We start from the raw sequence: 19,200 nt of genomic DNA, 5'->3' as shown, positions 1-19,200 counted from the left end.
TGAAAAGACTGAAATTGACCACTATTTTATGACCGATAGCCTGGGAACGAGAGAAATCAAAGTTTACTAAATGCATACAGATTCAAACAAGTGACTAAACAAAATGACAGCTTCACTAGGTGGTCTTTTACCTCAGCGGCCGTGCAAGTGAAAGTGGTGATGAGGTGTTCCTTGTCAGAGGGGATATGAAGTGAGGAAGGCAGCTGGCTCACACTCAGTAGGTACTGGGACAGAGCTCTGCAGAGCGACAAAACCCTGGGGTAGAAACCCGGCTCACCTGAAAAACAGGCCGCAGGCACATAAACACACAGCATACTGCAGAGCTAAAACACTTCTCCTGCATTTTCCCTCGTTTCAAGCCAGTCAATCTGGCAGCAGAAGAAACTACAAAACTCTCACTTGTGTATTCGATAACTCACCATACACATCAGCTAGTTGGTCCCAGTAGGGCTGCGGCTGGGGGGGTGGCAGGAAGGACTGGTGTGGCAGAGGAAGTGACCCAGTGACCCCAGTGAGCTGCTCTAGGGTCACCTGTAAGGCTGTCTCCAACAGGAGCGACCCCTGACCCCGTGCTAACCGCTGCACCCCCATGCTGAGGGATGGACACAGCAGGCTTAGGTTGAACTCCTGAGGAGAGAAAGAAGGATCGGTTCAGATCAAACAATCAAGTTTTAATTCACCGATATGTGAATATGTGATATCTGGGCGCTGCCGTCTGTGTCACCTTGCAGCTCATGACATTAAAGAGGTCAGCGGGAGGTAGTTTGGTGAGGAGTTCTGTCGTCTCCAACAGGGAAACATCTCCATGAAGACAACACTGAGACTTCACTAGAGCCACGTACCACTCCTAAAAACAAAAATGATGTACAAAAAAAACTTTACCCCCCAATTCTCAATTTACTTAATTTGTAGCATCAAGACCAACAGTAAAAACATGAAATATCAGAGCCACAACCTAATTCTCTAACTCCTCACCTTATCTGCAATGACCAGTTCAGGGGCAGGTGGTGGATCCCCATCCAAGGGGTGTGATGTCACAGGAGGTGTGGGGCTGCTGGTGTCAGCAACAGTGGCTCTGAACCTGTCCAGCAGGGAGTAGAACCTCTGATGCCTGTAATGAGACGGACCAACAGAGGACATGGCACATTTGAGTCAAATTAACAGAGCTCTGTCCTGCTGATGGACAACTATATCCTTACAGATACATGGCACCTTGAGTGGCCCGGTGAGAGCAGAGGATGTCAACTTATTTTGCTCTGAGATATGACATTTGCTGAAAGATATACAGCTAAGCACTAACAAGATTTTAAATACAAGTGGTTTATGCATGCACTGGGGAACCCAAGCAACAAAAACTTGCATGTTCAACTGGGAGTAGTTACCAACAGTTACATATAAGAAAAATCCGATTGGCTACAATGATAAAATGTTATTTTGTCCCACTACACATTATACCTAAAGTATGTGTTAAAGCATTTTTTTGCTTTGTTAACTGGTGTGTTTCTATTACTCGGTTTTCTGCTCTTTTTATGTTACGCTCACAAATAAAATGTGCAACGGAACGCTCAAACTATTCCTCAAGTTGGCTGCAGTACAGAAGAGTGTTACCTCTGAGCCAGGCCACTGGTCTGGAGGTATTCCTGGATCCGGTCCAGTTCCTCCACAGGCAGCTGAGCTACACTGTTCTACAAGGGGTGGGAGGACAAAACAACACACGATCAAAATCACAACAACATGCAAGTACAACAAATTCACAACTCTGAGACAAAGCTTGCATCTTGAGTAGGTTTTTCTACTTTTATCAGTGTATTCATGAGTCATACGCCCACAAGTGTTCCCTACCAGTATGACACTTAAATGGATTTTATCTTATGTTCAACTTCCAAGAAAACTTCCCTTGCAACAAGAAAATGCAAAACCATACATAAGCCATACCTGTAGCGTCTCAGCCAGCAGCATCTCCACCCTGCGACACGCCAGGGTGTCCACCATACGAGCCAGAACCCTGAAGGGTGTACTGAGCAGCTTGTCCACGTACAGCATCAGCAGGGAGCCGGACTGACTCAGGTGGATGCCCTCCAAACACTGCAGGGTCTTCTTCAACATGGTCGGCTGCAAAGGATTCAGTTGGTAAAAGGCGGAAAAAAAGAACGACAGAAGAGGAGCAAAGAGAGAAAGAGGTGAAGAGGAAGGGCAGTGAAAGAAAGAGGAGAATTTAAAATTACAGCAGAGATGAGAAACTGGGAGAGCTACATGAGAAACTGTGATAAAAGTACAGAACAGAAAAAGCTGAACACTTTCAATAGTCAAAGTAGTACTTTGGTCAAGATTGAATGCTTTTAAATGTGCTTTATGACTGAAATGACTGACAGTTGAGGGAAGGTGGAAGGAGAAATAAAAGGCGTAATCTCACAGTCGTGAGGTTGTCACAGCGGGACTGGATGGCCTGAATGAAGAGGCCGCTGGCAGCTGAGTTGCGGTGCACAGCACTGATGAAATCCTGCACTGGAGGCTCATGGGAAAGGTTGATGAGGTCACGCACGTGGTTGACGATCAGCCAGGTCAGGTGCTCTGAGTCATGGAGGTTCTGACACTACAAATGTGAGAAAATTATACAGCATTTTTGATGATTCTTGTCCATTTATGATTGATTCCAATCCTGTTCAGATGTTTTAAATTGTCGAACATTCTTCGGAGTCTCACCACATAGTCACAGAAGAGGATGAGAGCTCCCCTGCGTACGATCTCTCTGTTGACCATGGCTAACCGAGTCTCAGGCTTGTCCTCTTCTCCTTCCCCTGAAGAGTGCGGGCTCAGCAGCTTTGTGCACGAGAGGCTGTGTCTCCTGAGACGACGATGGAGACAGGGTCTCAAGATTTGGTGCTGTGCTTAAGATTTGATTTTGGACAATTTGCTGTGCTGCAAACTGATTTACCTTTACATTATTATTAGTACTACCTTCTGTCACACCATCGGCTCTTACCTGGGTGTCTGGTGCACCTCAGCCCACCAGGAGTAGTTGGTGTAGTTGATGATGAGGAGAACCTGGCACCACAGCAGCACCAGGGAGGGGTGGGTGGTGATCAGGGACTGCACCATGCTGTTCAGACCCTCTAAGGGGTAAAACAGGCCGGCTTCTGTGCCAGTCTGTCCACCTCCGCTCTCACCCTTCAGGAGACGGCTAGCTGCAGCTGTGATCCTGCGAAACATTCCTGAAAGGAGTAGGAAAGAAAGGGGGGGAAAGGATAGTCAATATTGTTCAAGAAAATGCAACTGAATTTAATTAAGTTCTTTGTAAAGCTCATTTTAAGAAGCTCACACATTGTTCAAAAAACAAAAAAATGACTGAAATGACACAAGCTTACCACTTTTAAAGACATGTATGAGACACATGAGCAGTGTGCCCAGCTGCTGGCAGTAGAAGGTGTGCTGCTGCTCTGTAATGTCCACTTTAACCTGTCTGGAGGAAATGTCATCCAGCAACACTCCTACCAGCTGGAGCAGGAACCTGGAACGAGGGGATGGAGGGCACATTTCATGTGAAAGTGAGGAGGAAAAAAAGTGCTGACCGAGCAGAAACATCCCTCAATTCTTTTATCAGAAGTGTCCTTAAAGTACGGACAGTGGACACACTCACTAACCTTGCAAAGGTCTCCTCAGGCAGGGCTTTCTGAGCCTCACCATTAGATTCCTGGTGACCGAGTGTGTCAGCAGTGGGGGGCTCATTTGGGGAGGGGCTCTGCTGATGGAGGCGACGGATTGTGTGGCAGGAGAGGAGATGCGGGGAGAGGGAGAGCTCATGGACCCGGGACAGGACAATGTCCTCAGTGGACTGCGAGACGAGCACCCTGAGCACAGCCAGGATGCCGGACACCCACAGCTGGACTGTAGCTACTGACGCCTGAAGGAGTGGGTGGATTTCAAGTCAAAAATCTATGTTTTACAATTACTTAAGAAGAAGCAGACAAGGTGTTAAGGGATGTCTCACCATGGTGACTGGGGTGGTGAACATGCTCTTGAGCAGCATGTCTACGGGTCTGAGAGAGGAGGGCGCCACAGTCTCAAACAGAGTGTTCAACACACCCAAAGCCTCCGGAGAGTCCAGGTGCATCTGTGAAGACAACATACAAAACGAGTTTGATCTTACTGTACAAAAGCTTTGAATTTCTGACGGATCACCAACACGTTCACCTGTGTGCATTTTCCTACCTGCTGCTTGGCAATCATGGGAAGGATGACATCAGCAATCTGTCTGGACAGTCTCTTCCACTTGTCTTCATTCTCTTTGTGACACTGCTGCAGCACAAGGATGAACATCTCCAACACCTGCAACACACACACACGTAAAAGCAAATTTCAGGTGGAGAAAAGACTGGCTGGGATGCTTTATGACATCAGGAAGCTGTCTCCTTGAATCCATCTGTGACCGCACCTGATGGTGTTGCACAAGTCTGAGCAGCATGGAGACCACCACTTCTTTCTGTGTGTCCAGCTCTTTGCCTGCATCTGCTTTGTTTGAGCCCCTCAACACAAACAGGTCGTGGACTATCGGCTGCAGGGCTGGGATGGCTGTGGTGGAGGGAGAGTGAAATTTAATTACTCCGACTCTACATCCATGTCTGTTTTATTGCTTCATTAGTAAGGATGAGCTTTGGAGGTTACGTTAGTTTGAAGTAAAGTTTAATAATGCAGACATCAATGAAACGCCTGTGCTCCTCTCACCATGTGTAACAGCTTTCCTGCCGCTCGCCATGATGCCATCACACAGCTGGATGATCTTGGGGATGCTGATTATCTGCTTGGAGTGGTAACGCTCATAAGACAGCAGCACCAGGAAGAAAAAGATGTTGGGAATGATGGCCTCCGAATCTCTGTGTGAGTACAACGGGCATGTATTTCACAGGATGGCACTGCAATATTTGAGCTCAACTAGGAATCACAGACAGAAATTTACCTGAACTGTCCCACTTCAATGTACTCAAACTGCTTCAGGACAAAGCCTATGAACACCTGAAACACAGAAAATATCCTCATGAGTGAGCTAAATTCCACAAGGTGAAGACGAGCTTTGTTTGTGTTTGTGTTTCACCTGATCTGAGTCCAGCAGGCAGTAGTTAACTCGGAGCTGCACAAGTTGGGCAAGCAAGTCCAGTACTTGTCTCTGCAGGGCCACAGAGGTGCTGGTAGTGTACTGCTTCAAAGCTTTGATTACCAGCGGCTCAAACAGACGAATGTGGTTGTGGATGGCATTCTGCAGTAACAAAGATGAGGCGGTCTTGATCTTCGACAAATCTTTAGCCATTTACAATCTCAATTTGAAAAAGTAGCAGAACGGTAGCTTACCTTGTCTCCTCTGTGGCGTGTTGCATTTGCAATGTTGGATCTCAGCTGGTTCGAAGCTTTTTGCATTACATCAAACCATCTAGAAGTGGAAATAGAAGGCAGGTTCTGTTTATGTCTGTGCATTTATCTGGAAGACCCAAATACCAATGTCTGCTCCTGTCTGTGTCTGTCTATGTTCTGACAACTCACCCAGAAGTGTCCTGCTCCTGCTCAGCCTGCACCATGTTACGGAGACTAGCGTCGGCGAGAGCCTGAGTGAAGTGAGTGTATGGCGCCATGAAGCAGTAGTGGTAGAGGCCAGGTCGCAGGCTGGATGAACCAAGACGGAGAGCCTTGCCCTGAGAACGACTGGGTCCACTCAGGACACCCTCGTACTGAGAGGCCAGGTTGGTGCCAAACAGGGTCTTCAACAGCTAAAGACAGAGGTCTTCGGTTACTAACACAAGCAATTGTTTGGATATTTGTTTCACGTGTAGTATTTTTTCCTTTGGGGTCTTGTAGGATATTACCCATTTCTAGCAACCTAATGTTTGTCGTGGTATTTCACAATCTCTTCCATCCTGAAACTTGTCTGATGAAATTCTGCTTTGTAATTTACACTCTTCTTTGTGAGGCCTAATGTCTCTGCAGGGGTAATTACTGATGGGGATATAACCTATTGTTTTCAGAAAAAACATCTTTTGTTTAGTCTGACATAATTCAGATTGGCTGGCTGTGCTTATGCAATTAAAACAATTTTTTTCCCCTAATACAATAATTCAGTGCAAACTTAATTCATCATTATGCAGATCAGAGAGTTGCATCATCCTTTGTTTTGCACTGCTGATCCTAGAAATTTGCTGCATCTAAAAGTCACATGCAAGACAGCATCCAGCTAGCATATTACTATGTGCGTGTATAAATATGTATGGCACCATCGCACAGGGAAACCAACGGCTTTACAGGCCCTGTCGGCAGGAACCAGTCTCACTCTGTGTGGCGTTGCACCAGTTGCAGCACACTGCTCAGTGCTGGAACCATAAAGACTGCCACACACAATAAATGTGACAAAACAAAAACATATCTAGAATCACACATGAACACACAGATTACTGACCTGCTGTACACAAACAGTAGCCATGGTTGGTTCTCTGGAGAAGCAGGACTTGAGGTAGCCCAAGATTTCCTCCACACACTGACAGAAAATACAGTACACCGTTTTAGTCTATTGATTACAGTCAATGTGAAGAATGGTTATACGTTGTCTTATACGAATGAAACAAATCATTCAGAACTTCATCTTTACCTTGCTGATGTCATGTAGTGTGGCTAGCTCCAGGAGCTGAGACAGAACATCGAGAGTGGCGCGCAGGAAACCTCCAAACTTCTCTTGGTTACTGTGGAGGTCCAGGGTCACCTGAAGATAACAACACAGTTAACACCACCAACCACCATTTAGGCTACTAACACTTGTAAAACACTTTTTTGCTATGATAGAAGTTTAAAACAGACGTATGTCCCGACCTTGTAGTTGGCATGCGTAGCTTTGAGGACATCATAGAGCTTGAGGTAGGGTGGCAGGTGGTAGAAGCTGCCAAGGGTAGTGGACTTGCTTATGGCTGTTGACCCTGTGCTGTCTGCTGGCCTGCCTGCTCACAAAAAGCACAACAAATTCGTTAAATATTCACAGATCAGAGATTATGTGTATCTGTGCTAATGCATGGTCAGATTCGCATGTACCTGTGTTGACCTCATTGCCTTTCTTTGGGCTCATAGGGGCAGCACTGGGCTCAGCAGCTTCCTTCTCCTTGCCTTTTCTCCGGATGGGACTGAGGGATGGGGTGTTGCTTAGGGAGGGGAGGGTGGCCTAAAATACAGGACAAAGAGTGAGCTCTATGCGATGACCTACATAAATGATAAGTGTTAGTAAGATGTAGGGTCAAAATAATCAGTTTGACTACGTGCCAACCAACAAAGAGACAGTTACCTTGACTGCTGGTCCAGGTGGTGTGTCATCCAGCACATGGGCACAGATGTTGAGGACTTTCAGTAGGTGGGAAAAGAGCTGCTCCACCATGGCCACCAGGGTGCGCTCCGACAGCCCTGCCCAGGGTTCCTCCATCTTACTTGTGCCTCCACTGGTGTTCGAGCTGCTGCTGCTGCCTTCTTCCTCTCCAGCCCAGGGGTTCCGCATGCATTTAGGAGCCACAGCTGGGAACGTGATTAGAAGACTGGTTAATGGATTAAAAGGTTACCGCTTTTGTCTGAAAGTTCTGTTTGGGTGAATGGTGGCAGGTTTGAAAATGCATGAAGAGCAGAGATACTACCTACCAGCAAGGAGGTTGCCTGAAAGCAAAAGTGCATCCTGGTGTGCAGAGAGATCCAGTGGAAACCAGGCAGAGGAGAGTAAGGACAGGACCATGTTGGCCATTCCCACTGTCAGAGTCCTCCGCTCAGTGTCTGGCGCAGATGAGGAGGTGGCTGAAGAGGCTGGAGCGCTGCTGGCCTGTGACACACTGCAGTGCAGACGGACACAAACAGAAGATAATTAAGTGTGTGTATAGAGAAAGAGCAGTTGAAACAAAGAGCAAGAGCACTAGGGTGGCATTAAACATACAGGCGAAGGATGAATTCATGAGAGAGAGCGTACACAAACCTGAGGGTTCTGCCCCTGCTGCGGTTCAGACTAGAGCGGGAAGAAAAGCTGCTACTGGAGCTAACATAGCCACAGTGCCAGCCTGTGCTCCAAGTGCATACTGGAAAATTTACAGCCAGGAGGCACAACGCCTCACAGCAGCCAAACTGCAGAGAGAAGGAAAGGCATTTAAACACATTATCATAAAAAATAAACACGGCAGAAACTTGTTATTCAGATGGAAAAACAAGTCAAAGCACTATGCAGTTGTGTAAACTCACAGTCAGGGCTCTGGAGGTAGAGGAGGTGAACGCATGGGAGACGGCTGTAACAACTCTGGACAAATTGTTCTCTAATGTAACATCAGCCACAGTGTTGGACAAGTTGAAGCCTCTGTACGTCCTGGCAGAGGGGCAAAAGAGCAGAGCTGTGACTAACAAAAAAAAAAAAAAAAGAAATAAAGCAAACACCAACCCCCCCCCCCCAGTCTATAGAATACAATTCATTTCAGAACAGTTGATTTCTTAGCAATAGGATGGCAACGAGCCCATAAGATGTGACAGCAAAAGAGAGAGAGAGAGTGTGTGTGTGTGTGTGTGTGTGTGTGCACATACCTTGTGATTGTGCTGACTGTGAACTGGGAGGGGGGTTGTGTCTCATGCATCAGCAGCTGCAGGTAGACTGAACTCTGGTCCCGAGCAATAGCCACTACTGGGTCCACTTGACCCTGGTCACAGTCATAGAACAACCTGGAAACCAGCCTGGTAGAGAGAGAGGCACAGAGACATGAGGGAAGGGTTAGAGGACAAAGAGAAGAGTTATTAGAAATAAATACAACACAGGAAAAAAAAGTTTCAAAAATCAAATCAAAGTGCTTCTGTACAGTAAAGTTCAATGTATAGAACATGTAACAGACACTATAGCATGTGAGAAGAGAAAGTGTACCTGCTGACAGCAGAAGCCGCCACGTGCCGAACTCTGGGGTCATCGTCTCCCAACAGATGGATGACCACATCATTCAGGACTCGTTCCTGCAGCCGAAGTCGCTACGGAGAGGATGGTGGATGAATTAGGCAGCACAGTCTCAGCCAAGTCTCAAACAAGACTTGCATGTCCACAGCAAGACTGCAAAGAACGGAGAACTTACCCCAGTGTAGTGATGATCCCCTTTGTGTAAAGTCTCAGTTTTTCTCTCCAGGAAATTAACTAACCTAAAAAGATGAAATAATGAATCTTTCATATGCGTTTTCGTCCATTTTCATTTACAAAAACAAGACGCTGTATCTAGCAGGCATTGTTCAGGTGTAGGATATAGTGATTTAGAAAGTGACAGCGAGATGCCAAAGAAAGAAGTTTGTGTAACACAAAAGATGAAAATACCGGAAGTCCATCTCAGCCAGGGTCTCCAAGAGCTCAGTTCGAACAAGCCAATAGGAGGAGTCCCTCAGAGCGAGCAGGTTTATCACCAGCTGAAGGCCGAGCTCACTCAGGGTGCTGCTGCACACGGTCATGATGCAGTGCTGAAACACACATTAAAAAAGGTCAGACTCAAATACACAGCAAGCGCAGATTACTAACACACTCCAACAGATCTGTCCTACCCTCACTGCTGAGCAAGCCATCTTGCAGGTGACAGAGGATTCATCTTTCAGAGTTTTCTGGAGCAAAGGCACCAAGTCCACCAGGGACAGAGGGTTACCTGGAGAGCAACAGGACAGACAGGTGAGCCATTAAATATTATCCAACCTTTCAATGAGGTCAGCACAGAAACAAACACCTGTGCAACTCCCACCATCACTGCAACACACACCAACCTGTTGCACTCTGCACGCTGGCCAGCCAGGTGTGGATGTTGTAACGTGTTTTGGTGAGTGCTGCCTGTATGATGGCTCCACAGAGGATGGCTGTGGCCCCTCTGATCTGAGGGTCCCCATGGTCAATGAGGCCCAAAACATCACTGATATACTGCTGCTCTGCAGGGGGACAGAGAAGGACATCAGGGTCAGTGATGGTGCTGAAGACACAAACACAGTGGTTAAAGCACCAATACTTCCCCTGCACAACTCACACACTACAGGCCTTTTTCCACACAAGGTATTTTGACATGTCACAGTACGCAAAGCACAGGTGTAAATAAAGTGAATGATGGCTGAATTCCATTTCACAGCTTCAGTTCAGGGTCCTGGTACTGTGCATGCTGGATCACTGCCACAGCTTACTGGAACAGAACTGAGCTCTCGTTAGTGATATTAGTAACACCTGCGCTTTTCCAACTATGACAAACATTTGCTGTGAAGAAGCCCTATTGTGCTTCATTAAAACAGTGGAAATTACTGCTGATTCAAGTCAACGGAGAACCCCAGATGAACAAAAACAAAAGAAGGTATTTTACCTGCAACAATTCACAGGTACATCGAAACTCTAAAATACTGCCGTTTGCTGAAAACTGAAGTTGAAGTGCAGTATTTTTCTCATGCTGGAGATGAACATAGATGTTACACATAACTCAGCTACACTCAAACTCTCACATGGACATATTCTTAATACTACTGGTTACATGTCTCTTGCCTAAATGAATGCCGCAATGTGAGATCGTCAAGAGCCATGGTGCACCTGCACAGGTGTTGTCACTTATTGCCTGATTAGACCTCTTCTCAGAACATCTCTCTCACTCTCCTCTTAGTTTACTGGTTTATCAAGTCGACTGACCGCCCACCCTTGGCCTGAGCAGAAGCCTCATAGGCCAACTAAGGAGCAGCACCCCCCTGGAAACGGTATGTGGTTCTAGTAGATCACACAACATCTAAATAGGATCGTCTTTTCCTTTATGCCCCTACCTTCTAGAGGAATGCCGTCCAGCGGCTCCACGTAGAGGGAATTAAAGAAGGCTTCAGGATGCAGTGCTGCTGCTGCCCCGACACAGCTGACCGCCAGAGCCTTCACGCTCACTCGCACCTCCTTGTCAGGGGTCAGACCTGAGCAAAGATTGCCATACACACAAATTAATGATGCCAGATACAACAAGACAACATTAGAAATGAACAACATTGTGGAAAGGTTAGCTAAAGCTAAATCTTGTTTTTAAAATACTGTTCAGTGATAAAGTGTCACTGTTACTGATTTCTTGGCAAACAGGATGACATTTATATAAACACACTTGTGGTATATTTTGAGCAGCTCTGATAACACTCACCATTCTTTTGTCCTGTCAACAGGAAAGAAGCAGCAAGAAGCCGGACACAGTGCACCAGGGGCTCCACCCCCTGGTCTGTGTAATGTCCAATCGGACCTTTTATCCGCGAAGGCTGCGAAGTAGGCAGTTAAGTTAGAGACAAACATAACACATCTTGCTTCCTTCACCTTCTGGTGTGACACACTGGCATGGATGTTTTGCGTGGGCATGTCTTTACCTTGTTGTCGGGTTCTGGTTCAGCAGGTTCATCCTTTAGTATGAAGCGGTCCACACTGCTGTCTGAACCCTGTCGGTTGTGGCCTCGGCCTTCAAAGAGATGAGGCTTGCTCAGAGCTGCACACAGAAACAATGAGCATAATCCAAGCTTTACATCAGAAAGCACAACATGTCTTCAGTGCAAACCAGTGGTTCTGCCTTTGTGTGTGGGCACTGACATACCCAGTGCTGACTGCAGGAATGGTTCTGGGGGTTCCTCTTGCGTGGAAGGTGCTGTTCCTTCATCTTCTTCATCCTGCAGTGTTCCAATCTGCATCCCAGAGTACTGGCTCTCACTGCCATCCAGCACCTTGTGCACACACACACACAGAGCAAACATCTCCAGAGGGGAACTAAACTGACTTTCCTGAAACATCAAATGCAACAAATCTGAAATGCAACTGCATGCAAAGGGTACCTAAATAGTTCCAACTCATTAATGAGTAAATCAGATCTGGTGGGTTGAGGACAACAATACAGCAAAACAAAAGAAACTGCAAGTCAAACAAACATTCCACTTTGAACTCTACTGAATCATGCTTGGGTCAACGCAGTTTACAGCAAATCAGCTACACACAGGAAAAAGCACAGGCCTGTGAACTGTACAACTGCGGTTGCCACCATCCACCAGAGCAAGAGCAAGCTTTTGATCCAAACTATTCCACTTTGACATGAATTCCTCTTGGACTAAGTAAGAAATTATTATATTTAGTAGATGAAGTTCACACGCAACATTTTACAGAGACCTAGTGTTTCCTTGCAGGATGCAGAAAGCACTCTTAGACCAAGAATCTGACACAATTGTTTCTCCAGGTTTGGCCTCTGCTGGAACAAAAGCCTGTCACATTCTCCTGAAGGGGTAGAGGGAACCGAAATCTGAAGGAACAGATGTCCTTCATGCTTTTACTTTGAACTTTTCCCATCAAGCCATCAACATGGGATATTGGGGTTGCTTGTATTTACAAAGGTCTTTCAAAAATATCACTGGGAATCACTGGAAACAGGGAAAATAGGAAGGGCATAACGTATTGTCGATGACAACACAAGGGGCAAAGCAGGGCAGATTCTGTGCATGGGCTGTGACGAAAAAGCGAATGAAATGAGAAAGAATGAGGAAAGGCAAAAGTTTCCAGACAAGCAAGCCCCTCCCCACTCTGTTCAAAGTGTCCAATTGGCTGACCTTGTCACTAGTGCTAGAGGAGGAGGAGGTGGCATAGAAGGAGGAAGAGGAGGAGGAGAAAGAGAAAGAAGACGACGAAGAGGAAGCAGTGTAGTCGCTGTCTGTGGCATCGGGGCCCTCGGTGGAGGTTGGTGAGGATGGGGGTGGGTCAATCACCCGCGGCAATGGAGTGCGCGACTGCGACGAAGTGGGGAGAAGGATGAAGGAGAAGGGGCAAGACCATAGAGGTAGAACTGTTAGAATGGACAATCTCACACCAACATGTCTCTGGAAGGGAGCAGGACAACATGACCTTCCTCCCAAAAACTCAAATGATTAAACTAAGTGTGTGATCTCACGTCACTTTCATGTATTTTAAGGAGCAGCTCTATTATACAAGATGAGAAACAAGTGCGTCGCATGTATTTCTCAATTAATTACTTGTTGGCCGCATTAAACATTAACTGCCAGTTCCCAAGGCTTTTAGACAACATGGTACATTGGGCCTGTCGGAAAAGGCCCTAATAAGACTTTGTGGCTCTTTGAATGGGGAGTTATCTATATTTTCAAATTGTGATATCCATATTATCAGTTCCAGTTCAGATTATATCCAACATGCGCTGTCAGAAATCATCTAAAGCACACAAAAGTTCATTTTAATACTGTACAGCATGAGCTGAAGCTGATGGATGTCTGCAATGTAGGATAGAACCAAACAAAAATGAAAGAATGACTCTATGACTTGGGAGATGATGTCAAATAATTTTGAGTTTATAAAATTTGTAGATAACTGGCTAAAACTACCGATACAGTTTAATGTTTTGAAAAATGTGGAGAATGGAAGGAAGAATAAAAATGTTGTCCATTCTACAAATCCTAATTCTATGAAGTGTAGCATAATTCAGAAACTGGGAGCTTTGCCATCAGGGACAGCAGGGTTCATAAGTAATTACAGCACTACATGGTAATTAAGTTTCAGTGTCAGTGTCTGGGGAAGCACGCTGTCCTCTGCGTTTCACACAAACACACGTACACACTGAGGTAAAGCACTGTATATGCAGAGCTGTGTTCTCGGACCACTCGCACGCACACACAGTCACACTGACCAGTTCTGCTACGTCCGAAGGGGTGACAGCTGAGTCCGGTCCCTCTGTGGTGGTCTGGGAGGAGTCGCTGGGTGGAAGTGAGCGATCATTAGTGCCAAGCAGAGCCCCGCCATCTCCTAAGGGCCCTCCCTCTGGCGTGGCATTCTCTGGCGTGGTATAGTCAGCCGTCTCTGGAGTAATGTTGGCCCCGCCGCTGGAGCTCCGACTCAGCATTTCCTCCTCGTTGTCATTGGGTGACTCGGGAGTATCTGACGCAGATGTACCGCCTCCACCTCCACCCTGCTCCGAGGAGGCGCTGAGGTCCACTGAGTCGCCAGGCTGCAGGGTATGCTGGGAGGAGCGTGGCTGCTCGGTGATGATGTCCACCTGGGCAGCGGAGGAGCCGTCTGCACCAACCACTGATGCTGGAGGGAAGACATTAAAGCATATTTTTCAGTCCTGAATGGAGCTTTACCATCTAGCTCTAAAAGCAAACCACAGTCAAAGACTGCCACAGGTCCAAATTACTTCACTTTCTGTCAAGTGCATCTCACCTGTGAAGGAACCAGTGGTGACCTCTGTTCTCTCAGCGTCATCCTCCAACGCCTCTTCCTCCCCAGAGAGCATTTTACCTGGAAACAGGTTTAATGTAAACACAGGACTAACATGAGCTGAAGACAGGGAAAGTGAATTAAACCAGGGTGGTGCAAATTCACCTTTAACTGAGTGCATTAAAAAAACAACAACAGAATCTGCCTCAGATTTTCTGGCATACAGTATATACATTAAAAAATAAATACTGTTGCATCCTTAATAGTATAAGAAGTGGAAGATAATCAACCATCATATTTGACTGAGGTAATTTTGCCCAAATCTTGACTGAAACATCGGCAAGAGGGGAGAGGTGAGCAGAGGAGATAAATAGACGAGTCACCTCTCTGTTTCCTGAGAAGGAGTGGACTGCAGGAAGACCCTCCCCCCGCTGCAAATGGCAGGAAACAGGAAGCAGAAACAAGGGGTGAGGAAGAGAAAAGCAGCAAAGACTCAGATGGCAGAGAATGAGTTAGCAAGCAAGGCCACGAGCACAGACTGAGGCAGAAACTAGAGCAGAGCAACAACACAGTTTGGTCAACTGGCAAAGTCAGTCAGTAAGGGTTAATGAGTTAAACGCTGCCCGAAGGACAGAAATCAGCCTCCCAAGTGCCAGGTGAAAAAAACACTGTGCACCACACATTACATCGTACAAAAGGGATAACAAGCTCTATGAACAACGTCCTGACTAATTGATGTGTTTACCAATGAGCTCCAGGATGCTGCCAGAGCGCGCGCGGCTCTCCGTGTCCTGGCGAAACACAGTGGCGTGTTGAATGCTGCCGGCAGTGATGAGCATGTGCAGGAGCTCCGGCGGGGGAGTCCTGAACATCTGCTGCAGGAGCTCCAGAGCCGCTGTGACCACGTTGTGATCCCAGTGCTGGGTGTAGTGTAGGGTCAGCTCGTACACCTTCAGACACACACACACAGAACATTTAACCAAAGCTCTACACTTGCTACACAAAAAACACACACAATCACTCTCTTCTCTCCACCTGGAGCAGTTGTTCAGGTGTTGGCTGTACATCGGCCTCCTTCCTCATGACTCCAAAGCTTCCTTTGAGGCTGGTGGTGTTGACTTGCTGCTGCAGCAGAGGCATCAGGTAGCGAAGGGTTAACAGCACCCCCAGAATTAGATGACTGGGGTGCTCCTCATCCACTGGAACCAGCAGACCTGGAAAAGGTGGAAGGTCACAGTGTGTCCTGGGTACTGAAGCTAAAAACAGTCTGGTACCAAACTACCTCACAACTGCTACCTTAAATAAGCTTAACTGTTAAGTTTAAAACAAGGAATGTAAGAAGTTGCATGCCCAGTGTATGTGTGCGGGCAGGTGTGGGTCTTTGTGTGTCCTACCCAGCAGCACATTAAGGAGCCAGGTGTAGAAGTAGCTGGTGCGTCTGGAGTGTTGGCACACGCTGACGGCTGAGCTGGCTGCCGTCCGTCTGATGGTGGGAGAGCTGGACTTCAGGTTGGCCACAAATGACTTCAGCAGCACCTGGGATAAAAACAGTTGGACTGTGATGAAAGCAGATATGCATATGTCATCATGGCAGCGAAGTCCTGGGCATAATTCTGACAGAGCTGGAAGGGAGCAAGACTCGGAAATTAAATACTTATGGAGCCACGATGGGAAATATAAATTATGAAAAAGGGAACCTCTCTTAAGCAGCTTTTCATACTGACACCCAGGCACAATTATTTGAATGCAAAAATTATCTGAGGCCAAATTTACTTACTCCACATACTATACATTTTCTGCTTTGTGTGGATACCTTGATCTCGCCATCATTGGCAAAGTGTCCCAAGGCAGCCATGATCTTGGGCATTGCGGCAGCCAGCGTCTCCTGTACAGTCTCCTCCTGCCGCTTGGTGATTCTGGTGAGGCATGGTAACAGGTTGACCAGGTAGGGTCTGGACCAGAAGAGATGGAGGGAAGGATAAGAATGCAAACAGAACAAAGCAGTCAGAGGCATTCAAAAGGGAGATGGACAATGATGTGTTTAACCAAAGCCGACTGTGAGGTACGCAACGACAAAAGGAAAACAAATAAATTGGTGCACGTAGTTCTAGAAAAATAGCAGCTGAGTTTGGCAAAGGGCAATCTAAAAATGGTTGTTATGTAAATGAAGTGAGACACCATTTGCAGGCATTTGAGTGTATACCTGCATTTCTGTGGTCTGATGAGGTGGGCGAGCTCAGCAAATCTCCACAAAGCTGCCCTCAGACTCCGAGAGGCACCGTTCTACAGAGGTGCACAAACATCATTAACATCACCACAAACACCATTTCTACTATCATATCTCTATCATATCATATCTCTGTTTAAGTGTTCTCACATATGACGTGAAACAAACGTCAAATCAAAAAAATGGCTTACAACACCTCATTACCTTTTTAATTTCTTTGTACAGCTCCAGCTGGAGTCTAGGCAGGTTGGAGTCCATCAATGCCTGAAGATAAAAATCAAAATGATTATTCCTGGCAACAAGAATAAAAACTGCTTCAAATTTTAAAACAGAAATAATCATTTGAGGTATAATTTGATAATTATATTTTTTTTAATTGCTGGATAATTTGAAAACAGACTGGTCACACCACTCAAAAGCAAATCAATGCTCATTATTCCGTAAATGTGTTTTTCCTCAGCAGGTAACAACTCAAAATTAATAGATGACTGACTTCTTGTCCTGCTACTTAAGAGGAAACATTGAAAATAGTCTTTCTGGAGGGCGACAGGGTGCTGCTCACTTTGATGATTTTATTCAGGCACTCGTCGGCTACCATGCGGACGTCTGATTCGCTGTCATCGCTGCAGAGCAGGAACATCTCCATGGCGATGCCGAGCAGTTTCTGAAACTCTGGAGATGTTCTGCTCCCAGGACCATAGAGAAGAAAAGTGGGGCAAATGTCATTACACACATTCACCTCAACAGAAATTGTTTGTAAAGGTCAATAACGCGATTCTGAACTGATTCATTCAGCTGTACAAATTCCTGCCTTTCCCTCCATCACACAAGCACACACGCACGCACGCACGCACGCACACACACACACACGCACCACACAACCATTCTGTCACATTTGGCAACAAATCCTGGTGCCTTCTGTCCAGCTCAGGCAATATAAGAATAATAAAATAATCAGAAGTGGTAAAATGTCATGCAACCTGACTCAAGCTAACAAATATTAATCTTAGGTCATTGTTATCTCACACACTGTTAAATATAAATCAATCAGCAAGGCCTACCTCAGAGACTGAGCCACAATGTTTTCACATATTGTCAGGCAGTGGGTGACCCTGTCTTTCTTTGTGGTAGCCTGTTCCTTTTTCCTGTGAAAGAGAAAAGATGGGAAGAACAGGACAGAGGAAGATACAGGCAGACAGAGAGAACGATTAGAGGGAACAACCGGGTTCAGAGACTGAGGCAGTACCTCTGTGAAATTCAACTGCTGGATGTCGGTCCTTCTCTAAACAGGACCCTAATTAAATCTCTTGCTATCAGTCAAACAGCACCATGGACAGAATACTGAATATTAGAAGTCAGGGCCAGCCCATAAAATACTGCAACGCTGGTCATTTCTGGAGGTATCAGTGAAAACAAATCAACTAAAGAGATTTATATTGGGGCATTAAAATAATCACAGTGTACATTTAAACTCAATCCAATCATGATTCAAAGGGAGAAATGTCCATTTCAAGTATCAAGGCGCCTAAGTGGAAACTCACAAGACCTATTTACTCTGCATCTAATCATAAAGCTTATTTCAAAGCAGTCACAGAGCAGCACAAACTCTGGGCTGTTCCTCTCCACAGAATGTAATGTGGGTAAAGCAAACTTTATAAAAGAGCTGAGGGAGACCGAATACATATTCCATCATTTACACCATTAATGATGCCATTTACGAAACATTTGTAATCGCTCATGTAATGGCATGCGTAACAAGCAGAGGATGTAGACCTGAGAGATCAGTACTTGTCCAGCTGATTGAATGTAGCTGCTGTTTTACATGGACATGTGCAAATAAGCTATCTATGGCTGTGATTGATCAAAAACGGTGACCTCATTGTGTGAAAAACGACACCATTCATGCAAACATGACAGTATGAGTTGTTCACATAGTAGACTGCTCAGAGATGAGCCACGTCTGCACTGTGTTGATCCCCTCGTAATAAAACGTACGTCAACAAGGATTCTGTTCAACTTTCACATGACTTTCCATATATAGTAAAATGATAGCCGTATCACAACAAAGCAGATGTAAATGTTGGAGCCAGGCACCACAGCTGCCTTCCAGAAACTGCATGGTGGGAGAGACCTGGCTCACCGCTAAGCTAAGTCCTTATTGGCTCACCAAACGTAAACTTGAGTTGCAACATCTAATCCCATCCAGTGTAACAGCTTTCAACCGTTACATGGACTAGAAGCTGTTAGTAATTTGATGCAACAAAGCATGATTAATAACATTTTTTATATTAATGGCATTAGTGTAACCTGTCTAACAGCTTGGCACCCAAATAAATTAATTATACTATATAGTAATGGGGAAAAAATCCATAGTGTGTCTATTGCTGACAACTGGTGAGAACAGGCATTTTTAAGGTCCTCTGAACCGGCAGATGACCCTGATGCGTTTTAACAACACAGCCACTTTGGAGTTTGACAGACGCTTTTTGAAGTGCCTGATTATGCTGAATAATACATTTGAAACGGTGGAGAAGATGGTACTGTCAACACTGAAGGTGTCTGACATGTGGGAGGGACGCATCAGAAAGAAAACATGCAGCTCTGGTCGCTACAGCACCTCATGCTCCATGGATCTGGATCGGGATCGAGTGCGATGGACAGGCGTAAATGACGTCAGTGCAGGAGGCTACCTCAGACCACTTGGTCATCAGCAAAAGTACGCTATTTCTAATATCTACCCCTCTGTGCAATTAAGTTTGCGTGGAATGCTCGA

At 45.9% G+C, this 19,200-nt stretch overlaps 1 protein-coding gene and 1 non-coding gene across 7 annotated transcripts in view; both read right to left on the bottom strand.

Moving 5' to 3' along the window:
• Nucleotides 1-19,200, bottom strand: part of htt (huntingtin) — a 32,433-nt gene that overhangs the window by 12,453 nt on the left and 780 nt on the right. For 2 of the 6 annotated variants that reach the window (XM_076727640.1, XM_076727644.1), the window contains exons 2-49: nucleotides 17,489-17,572; nucleotides 16,990-17,110; nucleotides 16,632-16,691; nucleotides 16,404-16,483; nucleotides 16,014-16,152; nucleotides 15,595-15,736; nucleotides 15,236-15,414; nucleotides 14,946-15,150; nucleotides 14,584-14,631; nucleotides 14,204-14,281; nucleotides 13,671-14,074; nucleotides 11,589-11,715; nucleotides 11,368-11,483; nucleotides 11,151-11,262; nucleotides 10,795-10,932; nucleotides 9,772-9,930; nucleotides 9,559-9,656; nucleotides 9,338-9,477; nucleotides 9,105-9,168; nucleotides 8,903-9,003; nucleotides 8,572-8,718; nucleotides 8,239-8,359; nucleotides 7,979-8,124; nucleotides 7,654-7,838; nucleotides 7,310-7,533; nucleotides 7,063-7,189; nucleotides 6,847-6,971; nucleotides 6,629-6,739; nucleotides 6,440-6,517; nucleotides 5,533-5,756; nucleotides 5,344-5,422; nucleotides 5,090-5,251; nucleotides 4,955-5,010; nucleotides 4,723-4,871; nucleotides 4,433-4,569; nucleotides 4,210-4,326; nucleotides 3,989-4,111; nucleotides 3,642-3,901; nucleotides 3,366-3,508; nucleotides 2,984-3,212; nucleotides 2,704-2,845; nucleotides 2,414-2,593; nucleotides 1,936-2,112; nucleotides 1,609-1,685; nucleotides 976-1,111; nucleotides 725-847; nucleotides 420-627; nucleotides 132-277 (exon numbers count right to left, since the gene is read on the bottom strand). In XM_076727640.1, the coding sequence (XP_076583755.1) occupies nucleotides 132-277; nucleotides 420-627; nucleotides 725-847; nucleotides 976-1,111; nucleotides 1,609-1,685; nucleotides 1,936-2,112; nucleotides 2,414-2,593; nucleotides 2,704-2,845; nucleotides 2,984-3,212; nucleotides 3,366-3,508; nucleotides 3,642-3,901; nucleotides 3,989-4,111; nucleotides 4,210-4,326; nucleotides 4,433-4,569; nucleotides 4,723-4,871; nucleotides 4,955-5,010; nucleotides 5,090-5,251; nucleotides 5,344-5,422; nucleotides 5,533-5,756; nucleotides 6,440-6,517; nucleotides 6,629-6,739; nucleotides 6,847-6,971; nucleotides 7,063-7,189; nucleotides 7,310-7,533; nucleotides 7,654-7,838; nucleotides 7,979-8,124; nucleotides 8,239-8,359; nucleotides 8,572-8,718; nucleotides 8,903-9,003; nucleotides 9,105-9,168; nucleotides 9,338-9,477; nucleotides 9,559-9,656; nucleotides 9,772-9,930; nucleotides 10,795-10,932; nucleotides 11,151-11,262; nucleotides 11,368-11,483; nucleotides 11,589-11,715; nucleotides 13,671-14,074; nucleotides 14,204-14,281; nucleotides 14,584-14,631; nucleotides 14,946-15,150; nucleotides 15,236-15,414; nucleotides 15,595-15,736; nucleotides 16,014-16,152; nucleotides 16,404-16,483; nucleotides 16,632-16,691; nucleotides 16,990-17,110; nucleotides 17,489-17,572 (6,727 nt within the window). Of the gene's footprint in view, nucleotides 1-131; nucleotides 278-419; nucleotides 628-724; nucleotides 848-975; nucleotides 1,112-1,608; nucleotides 1,686-1,935; nucleotides 2,113-2,413; nucleotides 2,594-2,703; nucleotides 2,846-2,983; nucleotides 3,213-3,365; nucleotides 3,509-3,641; nucleotides 3,902-3,988; nucleotides 4,112-4,209; nucleotides 4,327-4,432; nucleotides 4,570-4,722; nucleotides 4,872-4,954; nucleotides 5,011-5,089; nucleotides 5,252-5,343; nucleotides 5,423-5,532; nucleotides 5,757-6,439; nucleotides 6,518-6,628; nucleotides 6,740-6,846; nucleotides 6,972-7,062; nucleotides 7,190-7,309; nucleotides 7,534-7,653; nucleotides 7,839-7,978; nucleotides 8,125-8,238; nucleotides 8,360-8,571; nucleotides 8,719-8,902; nucleotides 9,004-9,104; nucleotides 9,169-9,337; nucleotides 9,478-9,558; nucleotides 9,657-9,771; nucleotides 9,931-10,794; nucleotides 10,933-11,150; nucleotides 11,263-11,367; nucleotides 11,484-11,588; nucleotides 11,716-13,670; nucleotides 14,075-14,203; nucleotides 14,282-14,583; nucleotides 14,632-14,945; nucleotides 15,151-15,235; nucleotides 15,415-15,594; nucleotides 15,737-16,013; nucleotides 16,153-16,403; nucleotides 16,484-16,631; nucleotides 16,692-16,989; nucleotides 17,124-17,488; nucleotides 17,573-19,200 lie in introns of all 6 variants that reach the window. The other 4 variants (XM_076727638.1, XM_076727643.1, XM_076727642.1 and 1 more) reach the window with 3 other exon arrangements.
• On the bottom strand, nucleotides 6,246-6,375 carry LOC143320221 (small Cajal body-specific RNA 14). The gene has a single exon (XR_013077138.1).

This window comes from Chaetodon auriga, chromosome 4 (assembly GCF_051107435.1).
Source record: "Chaetodon auriga isolate fChaAug3 chromosome 4, fChaAug3.hap1, whole genome shotgun sequence".
Lineage (NCBI taxonomy): Eukaryota > Metazoa > Chordata > Actinopteri > Chaetodontiformes > Chaetodontidae > Chaetodon > Chaetodon auriga.
The sequence above is the reverse complement of the archived record's forward strand: the minus strand, read 5'-3'. Positions and strand labels throughout refer to the sequence as shown.